The sequence below is a fragment of the Formica exsecta genome, unplaced genomic scaffold, assembly GCF_003651465.1.
Source record: "Formica exsecta isolate Colony F162 unplaced genomic scaffold, ASM365146v1 scaffold475, whole genome shotgun sequence".
Lineage (NCBI taxonomy): Eukaryota > Metazoa > Arthropoda > Insecta > Hymenoptera > Formicidae > Formica > Formica exsecta.
The window spans coordinates 457,453-478,383 of record NW_021851988.1 but is presented as its reverse complement, the minus strand read 5'-3'; the positions used below and the strand labels follow the sequence as shown (position 1 = coordinate 478,383).

At 33.6% G+C, this 20,931-nt stretch overlaps 1 protein-coding gene across 4 annotated transcripts in view; it reads left to right on the top strand.

Annotated features, from left to right (window-relative positions):
* Window positions 1–20,931, top strand: part of LOC115241277 — a 264,967-nt gene that overhangs the window by 1,322 nt on the left and 242,714 nt on the right. For all 4 annotated transcript variants that reach the window (XM_029816948.1, XM_029816947.1, XM_029816950.1 and 1 more), the window contains exon 2: window positions 2,591–3,025. In XM_029816948.1, coding sequence (XP_029672808.1) covers window positions 2,985–3,025 — 41 coding nt within the window. In that variant the 5' untranslated portion in view covers window positions 2,591–2,984. The remainder of the gene's footprint in view (window positions 1–2,590; window positions 3,026–20,931) is intronic.

Genomic DNA, 20,931 nt, shown 5'->3' with positions numbered 1-20,931 from the left:
TTTTAATATTAATAAATTATTTTAAAATAGAGATTTTCCAAATAAGAATACTTACTGCATTATTAAATAATGAGTGGATATTTCTATAGATTTTTCTCTCGGTTAAAAAACATCGAAGTTTATTCTAAAAATATCTTTTTATGAAGTCATGAAGTGAGATCATTAAAGAAAAATTAATTCTGATTTGATCATTGTCTAGTAATTATTGATGAATTAATTTACCGTGCTAGAAATAAACATGATTTGTATATTATTTCTATTAGAAATTTATGCAAAATATATTTTAATTATTTTTGTTATTAACAAAACATGTTATTTATAAAGATATTGGTATTAATTTTTAAATAATTTCATATTTAACCTATTTCTACATTTTTCAATTAAATACGAATAATTGTGATATATTGTTCGCGTATGTATGTATTTTGCTACAAAAGCGATTAAAATCATAACAATATTCAGCGATAGCTGTTAATATTTACCGTGATTTTCTTTTAATTTCTCGTCTCTCGGCAAAATGATTATAATTATCTCATTCGTGTTCGTGTATCACGCAGGTATGCTGTAATATTCATTATCAATATAATTTAAATGTATACATACATAACAAATAAAATATTGACCGATTTATTCATTTATACGTTATACGCGGCCACGGTTAGGCCCGAAATAACCTTTGAGCATGGATTATGCAATTTCGCGGCAATTGGATGTTCAGCCACATTGATCGTGATTGCTTGCAAACCAATAATCTCAGAAAGCAGATTAAGGTCATTCTAATACGAGCCTAAACGTCATTTCCTATCCCGCTATTCCCGAGAATCGGAAATCAATGATTGCATTGCTCTCGTATTTGCAAAACACACGATGACGTTCGTTTAATTTTCGTCGTGAGAATTAAAATTTTATTTCCTATCTATAACCGATATTGACCGATCAAATGTCAATATTTTTGACGATGGACATCCCACCGTGAAATTTGAATGATAAGCGAACGCAGATATATTTGACTATATTCTATAGAAATTTAACATCATATAATTTTTAATGTCGTTTCTTTTTAAAATTTGATTCGAGAAATCTTTCAACGATCTAACGATAAAAAATTTCGAGGTAATTAAGAAGCTACTTAATTAAAATTTCAATTAAATTCTTTTGAAGAATATAGCCTATAATTAAGGCACTTCATTAAATACAGTTTTTTTTAGCATTTATTAATAATACTTGCTTATTGTATATGTTGGATTTTACGCATAATAAGATAACAGCATTTTTTTTTTACAATTTATATAAGGTAAATGAACTAATAGAGCTAATAACTTGTCTTACAATAAGAACATCGTTGTTATTCTCCGCTCAGAGAAAAGCACGATGCAGTTTTTATCATAAAAGCGAACCAATTTTTCTCGGTAGCCGACAAAAGGTGCACGTCCTCTTGGGATGCTGTCGAATAATTATTGTCTTAATTAAAGGGACGTGATTTATTATTCGTTCTTTAATCATTGAATTCCTCACGAAGCGCGAGAATTTTCGATCTTATTTATCGGTGTTCAATTAAAGCAACGATTTAAAAATGACTTTTGATAAAAGCGCTTTCTACGTGCGATTTTGAGCAAGCGTTCGAGATATCGACCAAGTCTGTCCCACCCGACGACGATGACGACGTGACGCTCTCTCGAAGGGCGATAAATTATTCCGCGACCCCGGAAGCAGGATAAACATTTGTCGAGCGGCGTGCTTTATTATTTATGCGATCTTTTGTGAATGGTAAATAGAATCTTCTCGATCGTATTGCGTTACGTACTACATGAATTTACAGTCATATCGCATAAAATGGCGAACACAATACTGCAGCGCGATGACAAAAAAAAAATGGATTATCCTTCGTGTAACGTTTGATGTAAACTGTATATTTAACGGTTGCACGCGGAATTGTTGTTACTTGTTAGCAAACTTCCGCCAACGGAATAATACACCATAAAGTATCGGAATTTATTCTCTGCGCGCGAGAAACAATATTGTTCCTTATTTAGTACGTAATATAATTTTGAGTTGAATGTTTTTTTTTTACATTTTGACGAGTTTACGTGTGATAAATTTTATAAGAATCTAATTAATGTGAACATTTTTATAGTTTTTTAAGTAATAATTGTGACACACATATATTGTAATATTAGTCATAAAATATTTAAATTTTGCTATTTTGCAAAAATGTGCTTGTAACATCTCACATAAATTGTTTTGTGGAAATAAGTTTTTCAAATAATTTTTTTTTTTAATATTTCTGTAATAAAAAAAAAATAATCTCTCTTACAATATAGATTTTCATATATATATGTAAATTTTTTCTCTAATGAATTTATTACCAATTTTATAAAAGGCCATATTAGAAACTATTTTTAATTCAGTTATTTAAAATATTCAACGCGTTAAAATTAAAAAATTATGTTTAATCATAACATTGTTCTCCTATTTTGGAGTGAAAAAAATCTCGCCATTAATAATATATTTTAATTATTCCGTACGTGTCTATATCTACATTTCAATTCTGCATTAATTTTAAATGTCATTGCTATTGTTCTGATTGCAGGTGTCCGGTAAATAAGGACGCTCAATAACGATGATAATAAGTTACTTGAAAACCGCAGAGCGCGATTCGTATTGTGATCGAAAGTGATTCCGCGAAGGGATTAAACGACGACGAGTACTTATTTAACCGGTGAACGCCGATCATCGCGAAATCGATCAAACTTCGCGACGTGAGAAAGCAGAGACCGCGCGCAAAAAAAAAAAAAAGAACTCTCTCGTCCGGGAGAGATCATGGTGTGACTCGTGTGCGATCGACAAAGAGATCTCCCGGGAGATCGACGAGATAATCCGGTGATAGTGTGATTCGGTAGTGATCGGTTGTGATACTGGTGCTTGATAGTAGCTGCAAGTCGGAGATCCGTTAGCGCTTGGGCCTCATCCTCATCGGTTTACTCATGCTGGGAGTGCTGAAGCGGCGCTGGAAGCCATCGAAAAGGTAAATGAATATAATCACGGCCTGTCACCGATTTATTATGTCACGTTGTATCGAGCAGGTTGGTGGATAAATTCTCTATTTACGTCGAATAATCAAAAGAGACCGTGATTTTGACAAATATATTTATAAGGAATGTTGCATGTGTGTGTGACACAATATTGATTCGCTGATTATAATATATATCAAGAAGATATATTAAATTCAGATGTACATAATTAATGCAAGCTTTACAAATATTCTAAATGTTCGATGACTGCACGACTTTTTTGATTATCTGATTTAAATGAAAAATTTGATCAGATGATAAACCTGTTCTTTTTTTATGCATTTCATATACATTTATTTTTTTACTTTAACTCTTTAATTATTGATAATCATATATTAATATTGATAATGGAATTACGCTCTCTCTTTCTGTATTAGGTTATTAAAAATAATAATATACTTTTTAACGCGAGAGAGAAGAGAGAGAGTGGAAAGTAAGAAACAATATATATATATATATAGACTTTTTACAGAGGAAGATTAATAATCTTTCTCTCATAATCAGAAATTCTTACGACCTGAAGAATCGCGAAGTGAATTCAATATTTAACTTTTCTTGGAGTTTTTCTTAATTAATACATTAGATAATTAATGTAAAAATCCAGCAGCGCTTTTTTGTTCTTAAAAGCGTTCTTTAGCGAATCTATTTTTTATATAGTCGATACAATTTACTTAAAAAACAAAAAACATTTACTTATCGCGTTGTAAGCTATTTGATTTTTTTTTATCTCTTTCGTGTATATCTCTAACGGCAGTTAATCAGGAAGGTAATACATTAAAAGATAATGGCGCGGAAAATTGCATTAGTCCAGCTGGTTAAGTTAGTGCTCGATACAGCTTCTACTCGAACTAATTTATTCATTTTTCGGAGATGGGAATTAATTTTGCTCAACTTTAAAATCGATACCGATTAATTTTGAATCATTGTTGACTCTTTGTATATCGCGATGCAACGAAAATGAGATAAACAGTGATAGTATTTCACAACGACAATTCACGCACTCGCGCATATTTGTTCGCTTTTGCGTAGAGCGTAGAGCATACTCGATATTATTTTTAATGCACCTTTTAATGACGTCCCTTTAGCGATGATTCGAAACGCCAGTATAACCATTAATCGTTCCATTTTATCGCAATTAAAAATATCTCCACATGCGTCGAATCAATTTTATTTTCGTTTAATATTACGAGCATGTATATTTTTTGCAATATTATTTATTATTTAATTTATTTATGCTATAATTGGTGCTTTTAAGCATACAATATGATTTTTTTCATGTAGCCGATATATGAGCCTCTCAAAAGTTAAGTTGATAAACTCAACTGTTCGTATTTTTTAAATTTTAATACGTTAATTAGGGCACTCTAATTATGTGCTCTATAGTACTAAAATTAAAAAATTTATACAAACTGCAGCTGATCAGTTTGATTTCTGAGAGACTCGTATAAAATAGTGTTATTTTTCTTTTGCGATATTAAATGTGTGACTAGAATATAGAAGATATTAATACGCCTTGACATTTAAACGAGATAATTTATTAGTTTCTCATTCTCTATATATACATACACTTGTCGAAACAATTCAAAATACATAACTGTGACGCGCGTACAATTGCTCGTCGACATCGCCATGAGACGAGTGAATCAAACGGCTGTCGCAGGCCATATCGACAATGCGTCAACATTGCAATTGACATTGCAATTCCGCAACTGCCGGGGTTTAAATAGCCTCTCGGGGGATTAATACGTCATGTAGCGTCTTAAAAAAAAAAAGCAATAACCGCAATCAACGCGCATCTTTATTCATACATGATAAATTATGCTAACGGTTGATGTCACCGCGCATACGCATGCTCGAGCAATATTATTGACAGTTGGATAAATAATTCCGTGCGAGGGACGAAATGACGCGACGCACGCCGCGGCACATGTGATTACATATTGCCGCGTATTGCATAGCTTAGCATAATGAGCCTTGTCGAGGCCAATTCGTAGGAATTATTACAACACCTGCTGTGCGCCGGGCCCTTAATTAATGCTCGTCTTAGGTCCCCGTCGCGCGAGACGTCAACGTGGAAAAAGCGGTAATACCGGAGGCGACGCGATAACGCGGAGAGCAACACGAGAAACTGTGTGTGACATGTTGGGTATAAATTTTCTCATGAACGCGTCGTAGCGCGCAACTCGCGATTAAGACTTCCATCTCTCGCTCGCAAGTTATCGATGATACTTCCGTGGGTTATAATCGCGTCTGCCGCTAATTGATAACCCAGAGCAGATACATCACGGCTTTATTAAACGCCGTTGCAATCTCCGTGAGAGCTACTTGTGCGATAGATCGATAGAATACCTATGTTTTATTTTCTTTGCACCGATGTTCCGCATTTTTAATACTCTTTTTCGGGATATATCAAATCGGTATTAAAATAATTTTTCTAGTTATTAGTTATTAGAAACAGTGAGATGTTAGAAATATAATCAAAGAGAACTGAAAATATTATTTAAAAATTTATTTTAATAAAAAATATAATATGTGAAATATAGCAAAATATAATAGAATTTTCATGATAAAAAATTTTATTTTTTTTAGAAATGTAACAATTAGCATGTAACAAAAGATAGTAAAATTATATTTGTAAAGATAGACAAAAATATTTTTAGAAAATTTTTATGAAAACGACGATTCTATATCTTTCTTATCATTAATATTTTTATCTTACTTATCACTTACATTTTTATCAAGATTTCATGTAAAATCAGACATCGATGTTTCGCGTTCTGAGAATAAGTCACTTTATATTTCTAATCCAAGCTAATACTCTTACTTCGTGCAAATATTGCCAGCATATATACGCAAAATCATTATCGAGCCGCCATCCTTCGAGCGCCGAGATAGAGTGGAAACACGCCGGGAAAGCAGCGGGTAGCCGGAAATTTATGGCACCGTGCGGGATTAGTTACACGAAGTGCGCTTTTCGAGGCAGCTTTTCTGAAGCTCGACGGCAATTAATTCGCGCGCGGTTTCGAGTCCACGTCGGCACGCAGGAATTTACGTGCGCACGACAATCGCGCACAGAGAGAGGAAGTTATACGCGGCTGCGGCGGCGTCGAGCTAATTTTAGAAGTATCACCGCGACCGATCTTTTCTTCGCGAGAGCATAACCGCTTAACTGCTAGAATGTACCAGCGCTTGTGATCTTGTGTTCGTATTCCGCGTAAAGAGAATTGCGAAGGAATGCATTTTACAATTTATTGCGGTATCATTTGAGCATGGAATGCATTGCTACGTATATTAGGATGTTTCTAAAATAATCGATGCAATTGAGTTGAGACGTCTGACAGGAAATAGTCGCTAATTAACATTTACTTACTGCGGATAATGTTGAAAGATTATATATAATCAAGAGATATATATGAGAAATATGTTGTATATTTCTTAAGTTAAAAAATCAAATTATTTCTATAGAGATTTTTATAGCATTTTGGAAATAATTGAGAAGTCCACATTTGTTATCTTTTTATATTTTTCAAAAGCTTAAAACCTTTTTTTTTTTTTTTTTTTTTTTTTTTTTGAGATACTAAAAGTTTTTTGAATATTTTTTTTAGAATCATATTTTTACAAAGTTTTTCGCGTAGTGGAAAATATATACCAACTTCCTGAAAAAAATACAGCTTTGAAGTTTTAGAGAGAACTCCTGTGAAACATTCTGTATAAATTTTATTTACAATGTAAATGTACCGCGGCGTAGACTAAAAATTGATACCGTAAATTGCATTGGATTTGTTGATAACACCGGTTAGCGAGCCAGAGTTAAATGCAATTTCTACAAACAGGCTTTTTACCGTCGAATTGTGGGGAATGCGTGGAAAATAGAAGGCAAGGCATAGAAAGTCCTGAGTACTAATGAAATTACATACGTTTGTCGGATGCTCGGGGGGCCATTAGCACTTAAGATTTTACTAGAGTAGTCACGGGTTAAATCGAGACCGGTTTAGACACGAAACCAATGCTCGAATAGGCAGTAGACGAAGTGGAAAACTCTGTGTTTTCGAGTAATTTAACCCTTTGCAGTTCCATGTCGAGGTGCGCTTGATACACTCTGGTTTATTCGTATCGATACTTTTTCGAACACACATTTAAAATTAGAGAAATCATATGGAAATTGATATTTTTGATGAATTTGGACTTCGATGTTATAAATAGACAAAAATGATTTATATATTTATATGCCGACAATGATAATTCGAAAATTGATATAAAGTGAATTTGTTTGTATAGTATCGAAAGAGTTCAATTAATTGATATTTTATTATTCTTTTAATCTCTGTTGGAAAAATGAATAATCATTGTTTTGCACGACGTAGTTTTTAATCTTTTATAAAGCAGATGACAAGTCAAATTATAAAAACGGAATACTAAATATCGAGTGATTTTTCGAAATGTCCTTCGATCGTAAAGGATTGAAAAGCTTCACCCTTCTTTCATTCTCGTTTTGAAACCGCGTTCCACGCGTCCCGAGTTTGACACGTGTTTATACAGTGAGACACCGATGTTCGTTCGGGCCATCGCTCGTGAAAGTCGTGCTATGCGTGTGTTTCGAGCTGCGTTTTGTTTTCGAACCACGTATGCATCCCAATGCACCGCAATTTATCAAGCACGTGTGTTAACTGAACACTGCCAGGGTTTATTAAAAAATTTTTACGCATTCTACATGAATAGATATGCCGTTACGAAATTTTGTTTATTTTAACATCCAAGTTTCCTCAATATAGCAATCGAAAACATAGATTTAAAAAACATGCACGTTGTAAAAGTAATTTAAAGATATTTTTCTTTTAATTCAGGATAGTTCAACATTCATGAAAATTTTTACATTGTATTTTATTATTTGTAAAAATTATAAATTTGTTTTCAAAGCTATATTGATGGCATTATTACATTATTTGTATTTTGCTTAACATATTCGCAAATGTGTGTGTGTGTTTATAAATTGATATATTAGTTTTGTATAAAATAATTATTTTTATAAATAATTATTTTTATAAATAATTATTTTCATAAATTAATTCTCTTGGAAATGACAAGTTATGTCATCAGAGAGGTATATTAGCATTTTTGGAGAGGGCAATGACAGGACCAGTTGGCGACCATAGGGTCAATGCGCTTTCTGATGCTGGAAACAGGTGGAATAGCATTTTTTTTTAAAGGATGATGGTGATTTTTTTTATAAAATGCATCTGCAGAGAGACGATGTGCAACATTTTAATGCAATATTTTCGATAATATTGTATCTGAGTTACATGAGGAAATAAAAGAAGTTGAATCGGTTTTTTTATAAATTTTTTATCTTTTTATTAATGATTAACCATGTATATTTAAAAAATGCAAGCGTAGAAATATCTTACTGTTAGATTCAAGAATTAATTTCACTCTATTATATTCATTCTAATAATAAGTTTTGATCGATATATGAACTATCAAAGTTTGTTTAATCCATCTAGGGATTTCAAGTTTAATAGAAATTGTGCCATAAATTGTTTCAATTGAACCGCATATACTGGCTATGGCAATCAGTGCATAAGTAACATTAATCAAATCAATAATTAATACACTTAAATCATTGGTTATGTAATTAAATTTCTATCAATATTCCGAATGTATGCATTGATTTACGTTCTCCAGAGCGAAATTAGTAATTACGTTCGAAAATGAACGATGTATAAGTGCACATTTTAAAATCATTTACGAAACGCGCACGCTAACTTCGCGTCGTAATTGATCATCGGGCGATCAAAGGTCTTATGTGAACTTTATGAGATATCGCGTTCCGTATGCTCGGATTGCTATCATTATTCGTGCAATAATTGCTCTGTAATAACGGAATAGTCCGATGCCAAAAATTATTAACTTAACTGTCTCGTTTTAGAAAAAATAATGAGAAGAAATGTAAGCAAAAAAAAAAAAATGAAAAGAAATGTAAGCAAAAAAAAAAAAATGAAAAGAAATGTAAGCAAAAAAAAAAAAATGAAAAGAAATGTAAGCAAAAAAAAAAAAATGAAAAGAAATGTAAGCAAAAAAAAAAAAATGAAAAGAAATGTAAGCAAAAAAAAAAAAATGAAAAGAAATGTAAGCAAAAAAAAAAAAATGAAAAGAAATGTAAGCAAAAAAAAAAAAATGAAAAGAAATGTAAGCAAAAAAAAAAAAATGTAATTACGTGAAAATAAATTTGTGTAAAATGCTGTATTTTAGTCAAATAGTATGAATTAATTCAAAAGAAAAATCTTTTATATGTCTTTCCGATTTTTGTAATATTTGAATATTATTATGAAAAAGGAACATTTATTAATATAATTTTAATCTATTTTATAAGAACAAAATGTCAGTATTTAATTTTTTTGTGTCATAATATAATACATTTTAATTTCGATTTATTTCGGGCTTCTCGCGATATTTTTTCTGACAGCGAGTTTCTCAATCAGTATCCCGAACGAAAATTAAACGATGATTGCGGCACGAACCAACAGCATGAGGACGACGAAAATCGCAGAGCTGACCGACTACGAGAATAGTTTTTGGCGTGCGATAGAGGGTGGATATATAGGTTGCGGAAAATGTAAATCATGCGGGACATGCGGGAGATGCACCACAAGCGTGCGATGTCTCAACGAGACGGTCACGTTTCTCCATCTCATCGTCGCTCTTTCTCGTCGGAAGTTTCTAGAGACTTGTAGTATGCTCGCGATGACACGGCCATAGTAAACGAATTTGGCGGCGTAAACGCTCTTTACGTCTGCAAAACACGCCCGGTTGTTAACACGAATGTCGCATCATGAGCAAAACAGAAAATTAGTCTGTAAAACACTCATTTCCATAATCGTTGAATGGACAAGAATTTTCTTAAAATTAATTTTGTCATCATAATTAGGCGTATATAATAGTAATCATTTACATAAATTTTATAAGTGCAAGTAAAACTTTTTAATGCTTACAATTAAACGAAAATCTATTTAATGAAATCGACTACAAATTTTTATCTGTCAGAAATTATTATTTTTTTAGATCATTATTTTATTTGCAAAGCGTAAATTTTAACACATATTTTCTCCCCCTTTTCTTCGACGCGTTTCCGCAATTTCATAGCATCTGTTCGGCATTTCTTTCTAAAAACACACGGGGTAGAGCGACATTGTTGAATTTGTCGAGATCGTCAGGATTAAATGGAGCGTCACCGCCCGGATTGGAATTCGCGACTCGCGCGGGTAAAGCGTGGGTGTTATGCACCGACTAATCCGCTAATTGGAGGGCGCAGGGACGTGCAGCAAATTGGACTAATACAGAGCAAACGGTGCCTATAAATACCGGCATCGTGCGAGTCGCGCACCATCTTCGACGACTTTCCGGGGGTCCGGGCCGCGTTCTCCGCGTTAATGTATGTGGTGTTCCGGAATTTATAGCGCCGATTATACCGACGGCTAATGAATACACGAGCGGCCGGCACGTTTAGAACTTTTTGATTGAACCATGAATCCGTGAGCACGCCAGCGGATTTATGAGCTCGTCCTCCGTATACGAGATGCACTCTATCCCATCAATTTGTTAACGCCGGCTCGATCCGGTAGCGGTTATATCAGATGGACGATCATATTTCCGTGAAACATTTTATTTTATATAAAAAATTATATAAAAACTTTTGGTTATATATTGGAATTTAATATATGTATGTTCCGTGAATATCTTTGTAAATATATTATACAACTCGCAAAAGAAGTAAAGGAGTAAATTTTCAATGTTATTCGTTGCGTGACTAGAACAACGATGATGATGACTCATACTTCGACGATGGTAACACGCGATGCTTTTATCGCAAATTCTCGTCGCAAGTGATAATTTTTGCACTGTTAAAAACCGATGACTAATATTTCGTAATCGTTATTCGAATCTATTTAAGGTAAAAAAAAAGGGGACATTTTTCCAGCGGAAACGCGAATTGTTTTCGCTCGGAAACCGTTTCCGTGTTCTCGCTCGAAGGCTCGGAGATTAACGGGGGCGATATGTTTGAACGTGCCACCGTGTATATAACGGTTCGAGGGGGGACTCGAAGGCAGAACGCGGCAGAAACCCGCTATGTACATACTCACCCTCGAGATAATACCGGGTGGCGCGCACGCTGGCGCGCTCCTATAAAAAGTTTTTAACGACCTTTCTAAATGCATTCGGTGCCTCGTCGCGACCGTCATCGTGCGACAAGAGCATCCATTAGACCGGCCTTACTTACGCGTTTCGTCGTGTCGAAGTGCGACAAAGGCGGCTTGACGCGCCAAGAGAATGTTCTTTAATAGGCAATAACTAATTTTTTCAACAGCCATCGTTTTCCTTATAAGTAGATCGTCAAAATGAAGTTATTACTTGCATTAATTACGGTGTACAGTTTACAGCTCTAAACTGACGTAGAACCATAAATATGCTTTCAGCTTATAATCTTTCTTTATTAAATGAACCACTTAAAAAAAAATAATTTATTAATTACATTAAGACAACTACCCTAATTTTTTTAAAAACATGTTTTTTTTTTCAATTCTATCGTAAATATAATAGCTTGATAAATTAAGATCGTAGGATAATTAATTATTTTTTGGCGTGACAAGATAAATGAGGATATAGTAGGATATATCTGAGATATTAGAAATAGCTAGCGTGGTGAAATAGTTAAGTATACGAAGCCATATATTTGATTCCGACGTAAGAGCTCTATAATCACCTTCCTTCGCGCTCCATACAAAATTAGCGTCCGATTCAACGACGCAGGTAAAATCGAGTGTTCTTTCGTCTTTCGTCGCGTCGGGTAGATGAAAGGTCGAGGCTTTTCTCGCACGCGTGTTGAAAAAGGTAATGACTTGTTTCGAGCTGGGATCGACGATTGCGACATGATGGAGTGGGAAAGAGAAGGCTCTGCGACACGTTGCTCATTCTCAAACTCTCGCCATTCAGACCGCAAGAAATGTCACAATCCATTACGCGCGGTTCATTCATGAAAATGTGGCCGGCGCACCTTCTGCGTTTCGACCATCCTTCCAGCGACATAAATGGAAATGATTCCGAAGAAACTGATTTTGTTGGGAAAGATTTATTTATAAGTTGCATTCTTTTTTAACTGTTTTTTAAAGTTTTAATTATATTATTGGTATCGGTTTCTTTTTAAAATGAAAGACACAATCAATCAAGTTCGATTAATCGAAATAAATTATTTGATTTTTGGAGTTTCAGATTTATTCGTTAAACAAACCCCGAAAAATAATAAACGTTTGTGATAGATTTCCGCATAAGCTGACAGAGTTTCATATTTAATCACTCAAATCATATGTGAGGAAATATGATATCTGACGAGAATACGAGGATTTGGTATGTTGGAATGCGAGCAGGTCGTGCGAAATTTCGCGGACGATTCTATTTACGGTTCACGCGTATTATCGACTAAACAAAGGCGCCTATTCTCATTGACCTTTCGACTCGATCCGCGATGGCCCGCGATTCGTGCCAGCAGCGGGGAAAAGGTGAAAAGACCAGGCATAAGTTCATCCGCGTCTAAAGACGGTACAACACACAGTCGCATTGTCGCGAATATTTAAATCTACCTGGGTGTATTCGTGCGCGACGTGAGAATATAAATTTTGTCGGACGATTTTAGTCGAGCACGATACGACGTTGATCGCCTTTTGCGTGCGAGCTCATACGCGCGAGATAAGTATATTTAAATTTTTGTGTATTTGAATATTCAAGTAACGAGGGGAAAATAATTTGATCTGAATCGAAGAAGGCTATTATTTACGATTTATGTGCAATATTTGATGTTTGAAAAAAGATAAAAATAGATATATATATATATGTATATCTATTTTTAAGTTATACTAAAATATATTTATTCCTCGAATTAAAATAATTTTACTCTTGATTTTAGTATAGGATTTAATATTATTACGTCTTATATATAATTTTTTTAGATTTGCAGTTAAATTTCGCTTTTTAATATGATCTATTGGAAATATTAGTTTCATTTCAGAATTATGTCTATATTTCTGGATTGAATATTTTTTCTGTTTTAAGTGTGTTGCACAATGCGAATGTTGATTGATTATGTTAAAATGTTATAAATGTATTGAGCTATACTCGTCTTGAATTTAAGCCATCAAGATTTTTGAATGCCATTGCGCTGTATTTCGTTGCAGACGTCATAAATTTACGTCAAAACATTTTGCAATGTATTTATAATTACTTTGAAAATAATTCTTTAAATTGATTTTATTAATATCAAGGATAAATTAAATACAAAATATGTAAAATAATATTTGATATATGACATTTATATTAAATGCGATAGTTAAATAATTATTTAAAACCTAATTTAATAAACTACTATTGAAAAATAGAACTCGCAGTTCATGCGGAAATTTGTTACGCGTTTCTTCGTGTTTTCCAGTACTTTCCAGGTCAGCAGACATTTCTTCCGTTTTCTTGCATAAGTTCATAAACATGTTTTCTTTCGTTCGTCGGAGTAATTGCACGTCTCGCTGAAGTATCCAGCAGACACCCGGACGTCGTGATCATTTCTTTCTAGCGTGAGCATGCCGGGGGATGTTCCCCGGAAAACGCATGGCAGAACAGTATATGCACGCCTGGCTGCATCTGCATGCCCGCTCATTTCCACTGTCCGTGTTTTTCCCGCGGCGGAACTAACAACCCCTAAATGACTCGTTCGAACCTTCTACAGCAGTGTTTCTCGATCTAACGACGCGAGAAAAAATATAGAATTTTTATATGATCCAATTTTATTTTAATTGTATGTTTCCTGTATTTTTTTCTCACAAGGAAGAATAAAGAATTTTTACTCGCAATATTTTATTTATCTGATTCTGCAATATCTGATTTTTATCTTCTACTTCCATCGTCTAATTAGATCTGATTTTATTTAAAAAATTCATATATTATTTATTACATAAATTATACAAAATTATTTTTATTTTATAAAAAATTTAAATGAAATAAAATTATGTTCGCGATCAAAATTAATTTGCAATATTAATATTAATGTTCATATGTATTTATAGCTTTTTTCCTGAATGAAAAATAGGTAAAAAAAATGCTTGAAAAATATATTTGAGAAACACTGCTCTACAGCATTGTACGAAACCCTCGCCTGAGGGTGCCGCGAAATTACATGTTGCGCCAGAAAATTGAGCCGAACACGGGGAGACGACTTAGGCCGGCAGACTATCCTCGGTTTGTTATAACGTGCGATGATGGTCGCGATTTTATAATCGTACATACAATATTTGCGATCTGTTCTTTGACGAGCTTCGCGATGCGAGAGAATTCAACCCGCTTGTGTAACACGAGCTTAACTTCGCTCATTTGCAACATAAAGTAACTCGTTCATGCGAGACGATTGTTTGCGCAATAAATATCCCGGGGCAGTTTTTGAGAATGGCGATGGTCTTTTATGGGGATTGAGTCCCCTATGTTTTTTAAACGACGCACTTTAATTGGATGAACATGATATATGCATAATAGAATGTTGCGATAATAGAGCGATATCTTCTTTGGAACGGAAAATTGGACAAACATGATAGGAAAATATTATGTAGAAGAAATATTTATTATTTCAATTAAGAGCAGGGGGGTTTGAAAAATTGAGAAGATTGGATATATTTTTCTTGCGATGAAAAGAATGCAAAAGATCTGATATAAATCTGAATTATGAATATAGTTCCGGGATATATGGTTATATTTCATTACAACTTTCACTTTTTATTTCCTTTTCTACGATTTTGTTTTGCTTATGCGACTTGATAGGAATATAGCGAATTACATTGCAGCGTTATTTAAAGTTTCGTGTCGTTTAGGATTACATGGACGCAATGTGTTTCGTGAAACAACGACTCGTATTTCCGCTCAAAGATACGTCTGGTTCTCAGGTTGTCTCCCATCGAACTCAAGTGGTATTTTAAAGCCCATTCTGCCGGAAGTGGTCGGATACCGAAACCACTTCCGAGTGCCGGTGACAATCGCTTCTCTGAGAGCAAGTCTCCCCTGCATTTTAAGAGCAGTCTACCGATGAAAATTGAACGGGAAGCTGTAGGGACGCGATATTGATTTCTTCTTATTGAGCTCATTTAACAATAAGTTTATTTTAATCTGGGAAAAATTTCGCGCTTTTAGCAGCTTACACTTTTATACAGTAATTTAGTAATTTACAGTTGTATTTATATTCTCTTTTTATATTCGGCCATTAAATCAAAATAAGATAAAGATTAATAGATTAAAAAAAAAAGATTTACAAAAAACAAGATTATTTTAAATGGTTTCAAATTAATAATACTTGGATCAAGAAATTTAAAAATAAAATATACACTATACGAATGTTTATCTATAGAATATTTATCAGATTAGTATAAAAGCTATAGTATATAAATATGTATTAACTTATACTATCTTTAACTTATACTATTTTTATCGTAGCTGACTCTGATTGCAAAGTAAAAACCTTGCAACTTAATTTTGCCAATTAAATATTTCGAAATTAACACGGATGTCTCTCCCTTTGCGATATTAATGCAATATACTTTTGCGAATATTCGCAATTGCCATATCGATTGTGTCGTCAATATTTTGTGCCTCTGCGTGAGATTTGATCCGGTTATGCGAATCGGGATATCACGAAGTCAAGACTGTTAACTCAGGCCTTCTTAAACGCTGGTTGGCGCCGTATGTAAACTTTCCGGTGCCGGTCTGGTACATCACTATTACCCATGGAACCACCATGCAATGCATCCTGAGGGGTTATAGGACGGTACTTTATGAATGACGCGATAAATCTCGTGTTATAGCGGGGTGTACGTGTGCCGGCATTAAATGCACGCTTAATGCTCAAAGCGATTTATTACGAGGTTATTATGCCGCATTGACCCGTTCTTCTCATCGCGGTACAATAACCATTTCATAGGAGGGGAAAAACAATCGACCGGCGGCGTGCTTTCCCTCTTCGCGGAGAAGGAACTTTCCCGAGATTGTTATCTCGCGGATGTTCTTCGGCGCAGCCTCCAGTGATTCTACTCGGGATATTCGAATAACGATTACAACCAGATTTTATATAAGTTGAAATAATTGACAATCGCGAGAGAAATTATACAAACGAATGTAAATTATTTATCACTTTTTTATAAATAAGTTTTTGGAAAAAAAACTTTCTTCAAAAGTTTTAATTAAGATATTTATAGACTTCTTTATGCGTGGAAGCTTTAATTAAGTAAAGATTTCAGAGATTTAATCTGATATTTGAAAGATATATTCCGCGTTTTTTTGAATTAAGGGAAAGAAATAAAAAGGAACGCAACGTAATAATAAACAGAAACAGTCACGATTCGCTGGGCGAATAATTTATGTCAGACCTTTTCACAAGAAGAGGTGAAAGAGTTCTTTTGGTGAAAATAACCTTGGCATTTCGCCGCACGAACTAAAAAAAAGATTTTAATGTGCAAAATAATAATTTTTGGTCGGTAAAACAGACGAGCTTTTGGATCCCCTTAATCTCGCACGCTCGAAAGTAATAAAAGCGTCGAATATAATAAACAATACATTAACTTTTTCAGTATCTGCGTGCTATAATTAACCATGCATGATTATTTAATAAAATATACAGGGTTTCGTGTATCGTGGATTCTTTAAGTATCGATATGCAAGTTCATGATATTCGACAACAAAATTATAAATTTTATAACATTGCTGGAAATATATTGACAAAAGAGATATTGATTTTTCTTTGATTGTTTCCATTTGTAGTTTCCATTTAATACCAAAAAGTTAAATGAAATATGTATATACGTAGTTAAATGAAATTGTAAACAAATGAACAAAAGGATAATTTTATAACATTTTCTCTTTGATAATTTTTCGCAATTGAAGCGGTGAAAGCAGTGTATGCATACAACGAGAATCAATGCAATTCAACCATTTGTATTTTACATGATTAATTCATTTTGCAGTTAATTAATCCATGAATCGCGATGGATAAAAGGAAAGGTCGTAAATCTCAATCGCGCCGGTTAATGACCTAGATCGATACGTTTCACCAGCGTCAAACGTTTTATTATATAATATCGCGAGTGAGATTTTTATTCGTGAACCTTATCGTATCGATATTGTTCATAATTCTAACATTTAATTGGCAGTTTTTATAAATGTTTACAACAGAATGGATGCTCGCCTCTTTAGATTTGGCACATTCGATTATCTCTTTAAATGCTTCGACTATCTATCAACTCCACTCTTATCGCTGACAGTTTGACGATCTCAGAGACCGTTATGTGCTCTCTCTTATTACGCACAATGTGTATTGTGTATGTCGCGAGATGAAAACTCGTTAGCCATTTTCAGAGATGCGCCGTAAAGCGAAAGAGATAAAGGAAGCAGTTATTTGACCTGTAACATTTTTTATCTGTAAGCAACGCGAAATTTTTCAGTTTGATGGATCACGTTAAAGCGAAGTAGCTCTCATTGTCAGATCAGAGCTTGTAAGAAAGAGCACGTTCTTCGCCAATTTTGTTCTGTGAAATATGGTTGCTGCATTATTGATTTCTAAGGAGTTTGTTCGTACAAGTAGAAAATTGCATGTCATATAAAATTTCCTATCTTCGAGAAAACTACATGACATAGAAAATTTTCTATCTTCAATCTTTTGATCACCTAATGGCGTTGATCGTTTTTATCGCAAGATACTCTCTTTTTGGAGTTTGTAATATAAATTTTATATATTGTTATTAACAAAAAATTTTTTTTTACATTTATTTATTTATATATATTATTTATTAAATTTATAAAACAAGATTCTTGAAATAGAACTTATAAAATTTTTAATGTTTGTTTAATTTGTGCCGTATGCAAAGTGGAATTAAATGTTATTTATTTGACAGTTCTTTGGTATATTATTTGATTATTTATATTAAAATTGTTATTACGTAACTTACGTGTAATTATGTCCCGCCGTGTGAAAAAATTAAAAATTAAAATCGAAACAAGAGATCGTGTTATACAGTAATTTATACTAAAATTCTGCGCTATTATGTCACGCCATGCATTTGTGGCCTAAAATAAAATTTTATTTGTAGAATTTTAATTTTTATTATTTTCGCGATCTCGTGTCTCACCCATTTGACTCATTATATTAAAATTCAATATTAATATGTTTATTTATATCGGCGATCTAAAAATTACAGTGCTTCGAAAACTGCGAATTTTCAATATCAACATTATATCATTATGACTATCTCAGAGAATGTCTGGTACTCCAAACTGGATCAATGAATCTCGATCTAATAACTTCGGTTGCTCTCGCAAATTTGAGTTGGTTCGGTACTCAAATCTGTGCTCTGAATTATTCGAGTGCGAGTGTAATATCATAAATGGAGATTGGACTCTTTTGTCGGAACAGCATTGTCGTGCGTCAATGGCTCTCCTCTTGAGGAAGATGCGAACGCGGATTGATTTGGACGGCGATCTTTATATCTCTCTTTTTCGCAAAAGGGGAAGCGAAATAGTTTGTCGTTCTCGCGTATTTGCCATTTTCCGAGCAAGCAAAGGAGCGAGCGAGAGGTCGCCGAACTCACCCGCCATACACGATGAGCGTGCAAACCGTGTTCTCGCCTCGACACGCTGGATAAACACTCTTGTACCTGTCGGGCTGCCGTTCGTACAGGGTGTCCCGGTAGTCGCGCACTTTCTCTCATTCACAGATGCGCGATACGACCAGTATAACATCCTTTCACAATACGAGGCAGTGATAAGATATTCGAACTATCAATAAAACCGAAGTGCTTTACTTTGCGTTAAGAATTAAAGTGTCTGTGCATTTCTAATGTGATAACGAACATATTTTTACAGCTTTTTCATGGTAAAAATAAATTATGCTTGCTCTAATATTATTGCTCATAGGGAGAGGGGAAGACTTAGAATTCTATAATATAATAAAACCTGTAACGATCTAATTACATCTAACATACTAACAGATCTCTTTATTTTTTTTCAATTTTATTTTAAAGATTATTCATATTAGGACATTTGTGAGGAATAATAATAAAATTGAAAAATCGAGCGAAATTGATATTCAATAATAATATAGCGATATAAAAATTCGAATTTGTGGGAAATTATAATTGGAAAAAAGTGCGTTACTTCTTGGTCACCCTGTATGTTGAATAAATAAATGATTTCCTCTCGTGTCTTGTACCTCTTCGGTGAGTTTTCTAAGCGGTCTATTATTCTTGACATAACATTATCGAGTCGTGAAAAATTGACACAATAAGGGGCACCTCGAAGGGAATGTTGTGAAACTCTGTGTGTGTGAATCTGTAAAAATTCATATTTTATTCTCGCGTCAAGCAACATTGAATCCGATTTAAGATATTTTATACCTTTGCTTCTGAATAATTTAATTAGTTTAATAAATTACACATTTTCCGAATAAAAAAAAATATGTACATGTATTATGACTGTATATTATTTGAAAATATGTGTATCATATGCATAAAGCTCTCAATAAATTTCAATGTTATAATAGTAGCAAAATAAATTTCAGAAAGCAATTTAAAATTATAGAATATAATAGAATATAATCTATTTCTTAATATGTTTTATAGAATCGAAAGAAAGTTCACATATAAATGAGTTATTTTGGATCGCGATATCATCTTTCTCACTTTTCTTAAGAGATCGCATTTATTAAGAGAGATGCAAGAATATTATTAGACGTACCTTTTTTAAACATTGATGTGAATTAATTCACACTTTTATTTAAAAATAATTGTGCACGTGTACTTTTATATCTCTTTTGTCTTTTTAATTATTCTTTTTAACTCGATATACATATACATTTGTGTAACGACTAGAAACTAGATTCTTGTTAAGATAAAATTTATTTGCAAGTAATTACTGAAGAAAATAATTTGAAGAAAAGAATAAACATTTCTGCTATTCTTAAATTGTATCTTTAAAATTAATTTTTTTATAGCTATAATTGAATTTTCTCTATAACTAAAGCGTAACTTGGTAATTGGTTTCATGAGTTAATTAGTTCTGTGGATTTTATTGGGGCATACAAAAGGATGTTTCATCCTTTCATTTTATACGAGGAGAAGAAAATTTATTTAAAGTATTAATTTTTTTATTGATTTATCTAATGAAATAATATAACAAATATAAAAATGAGAATAAATTTTAAGTTGATTAAAGAATGTCAAGCAAAAATAGAATTTAAATAAAATAATATCACTTGTGCGATATATTTTCTGAAAAATAATTCAGGTTTTTGAATTTTACATTTGAACTTATCTTGAGACTTGTATGCGATCTCTTGAGAAAACTAGTGCACATAGTCGGTGCTTGGAATTTTCCAGAGCCCGCGCACGTTCGCGGGACTACCCGTGACCGAGTCTGAATGTCGCCGGGTGGAGGTTTATTGATTGGGCTAACTCTCGGGTGCCCCACCCGTCGCACCGTCGCCCGCGAATATAGTTCAGCTGCTCGCCCTCGACATTACTGACCTACTACCACGTAGCTGCCCTTACCGAAGAGCTTACGGTGTTGCTCTCAAAGCGGAATTTCGTGTGGGGAAATTGAGAGTCGTCACCGCTATCAGATCTTTTGCCGAGCAGCTGCTCGGAATTAGGTTTAAATTCGAATTCTCTGCGCGCGAGAGCTAATTAGCAATTCAACTACGATTGATTCATTTCAGTTTCTTCCTTAACGAAATGAATTATTTTTAAATAAAGCAAGAAAAATTACAAAATGAAATTATGTAGTCATGCAGGCATTC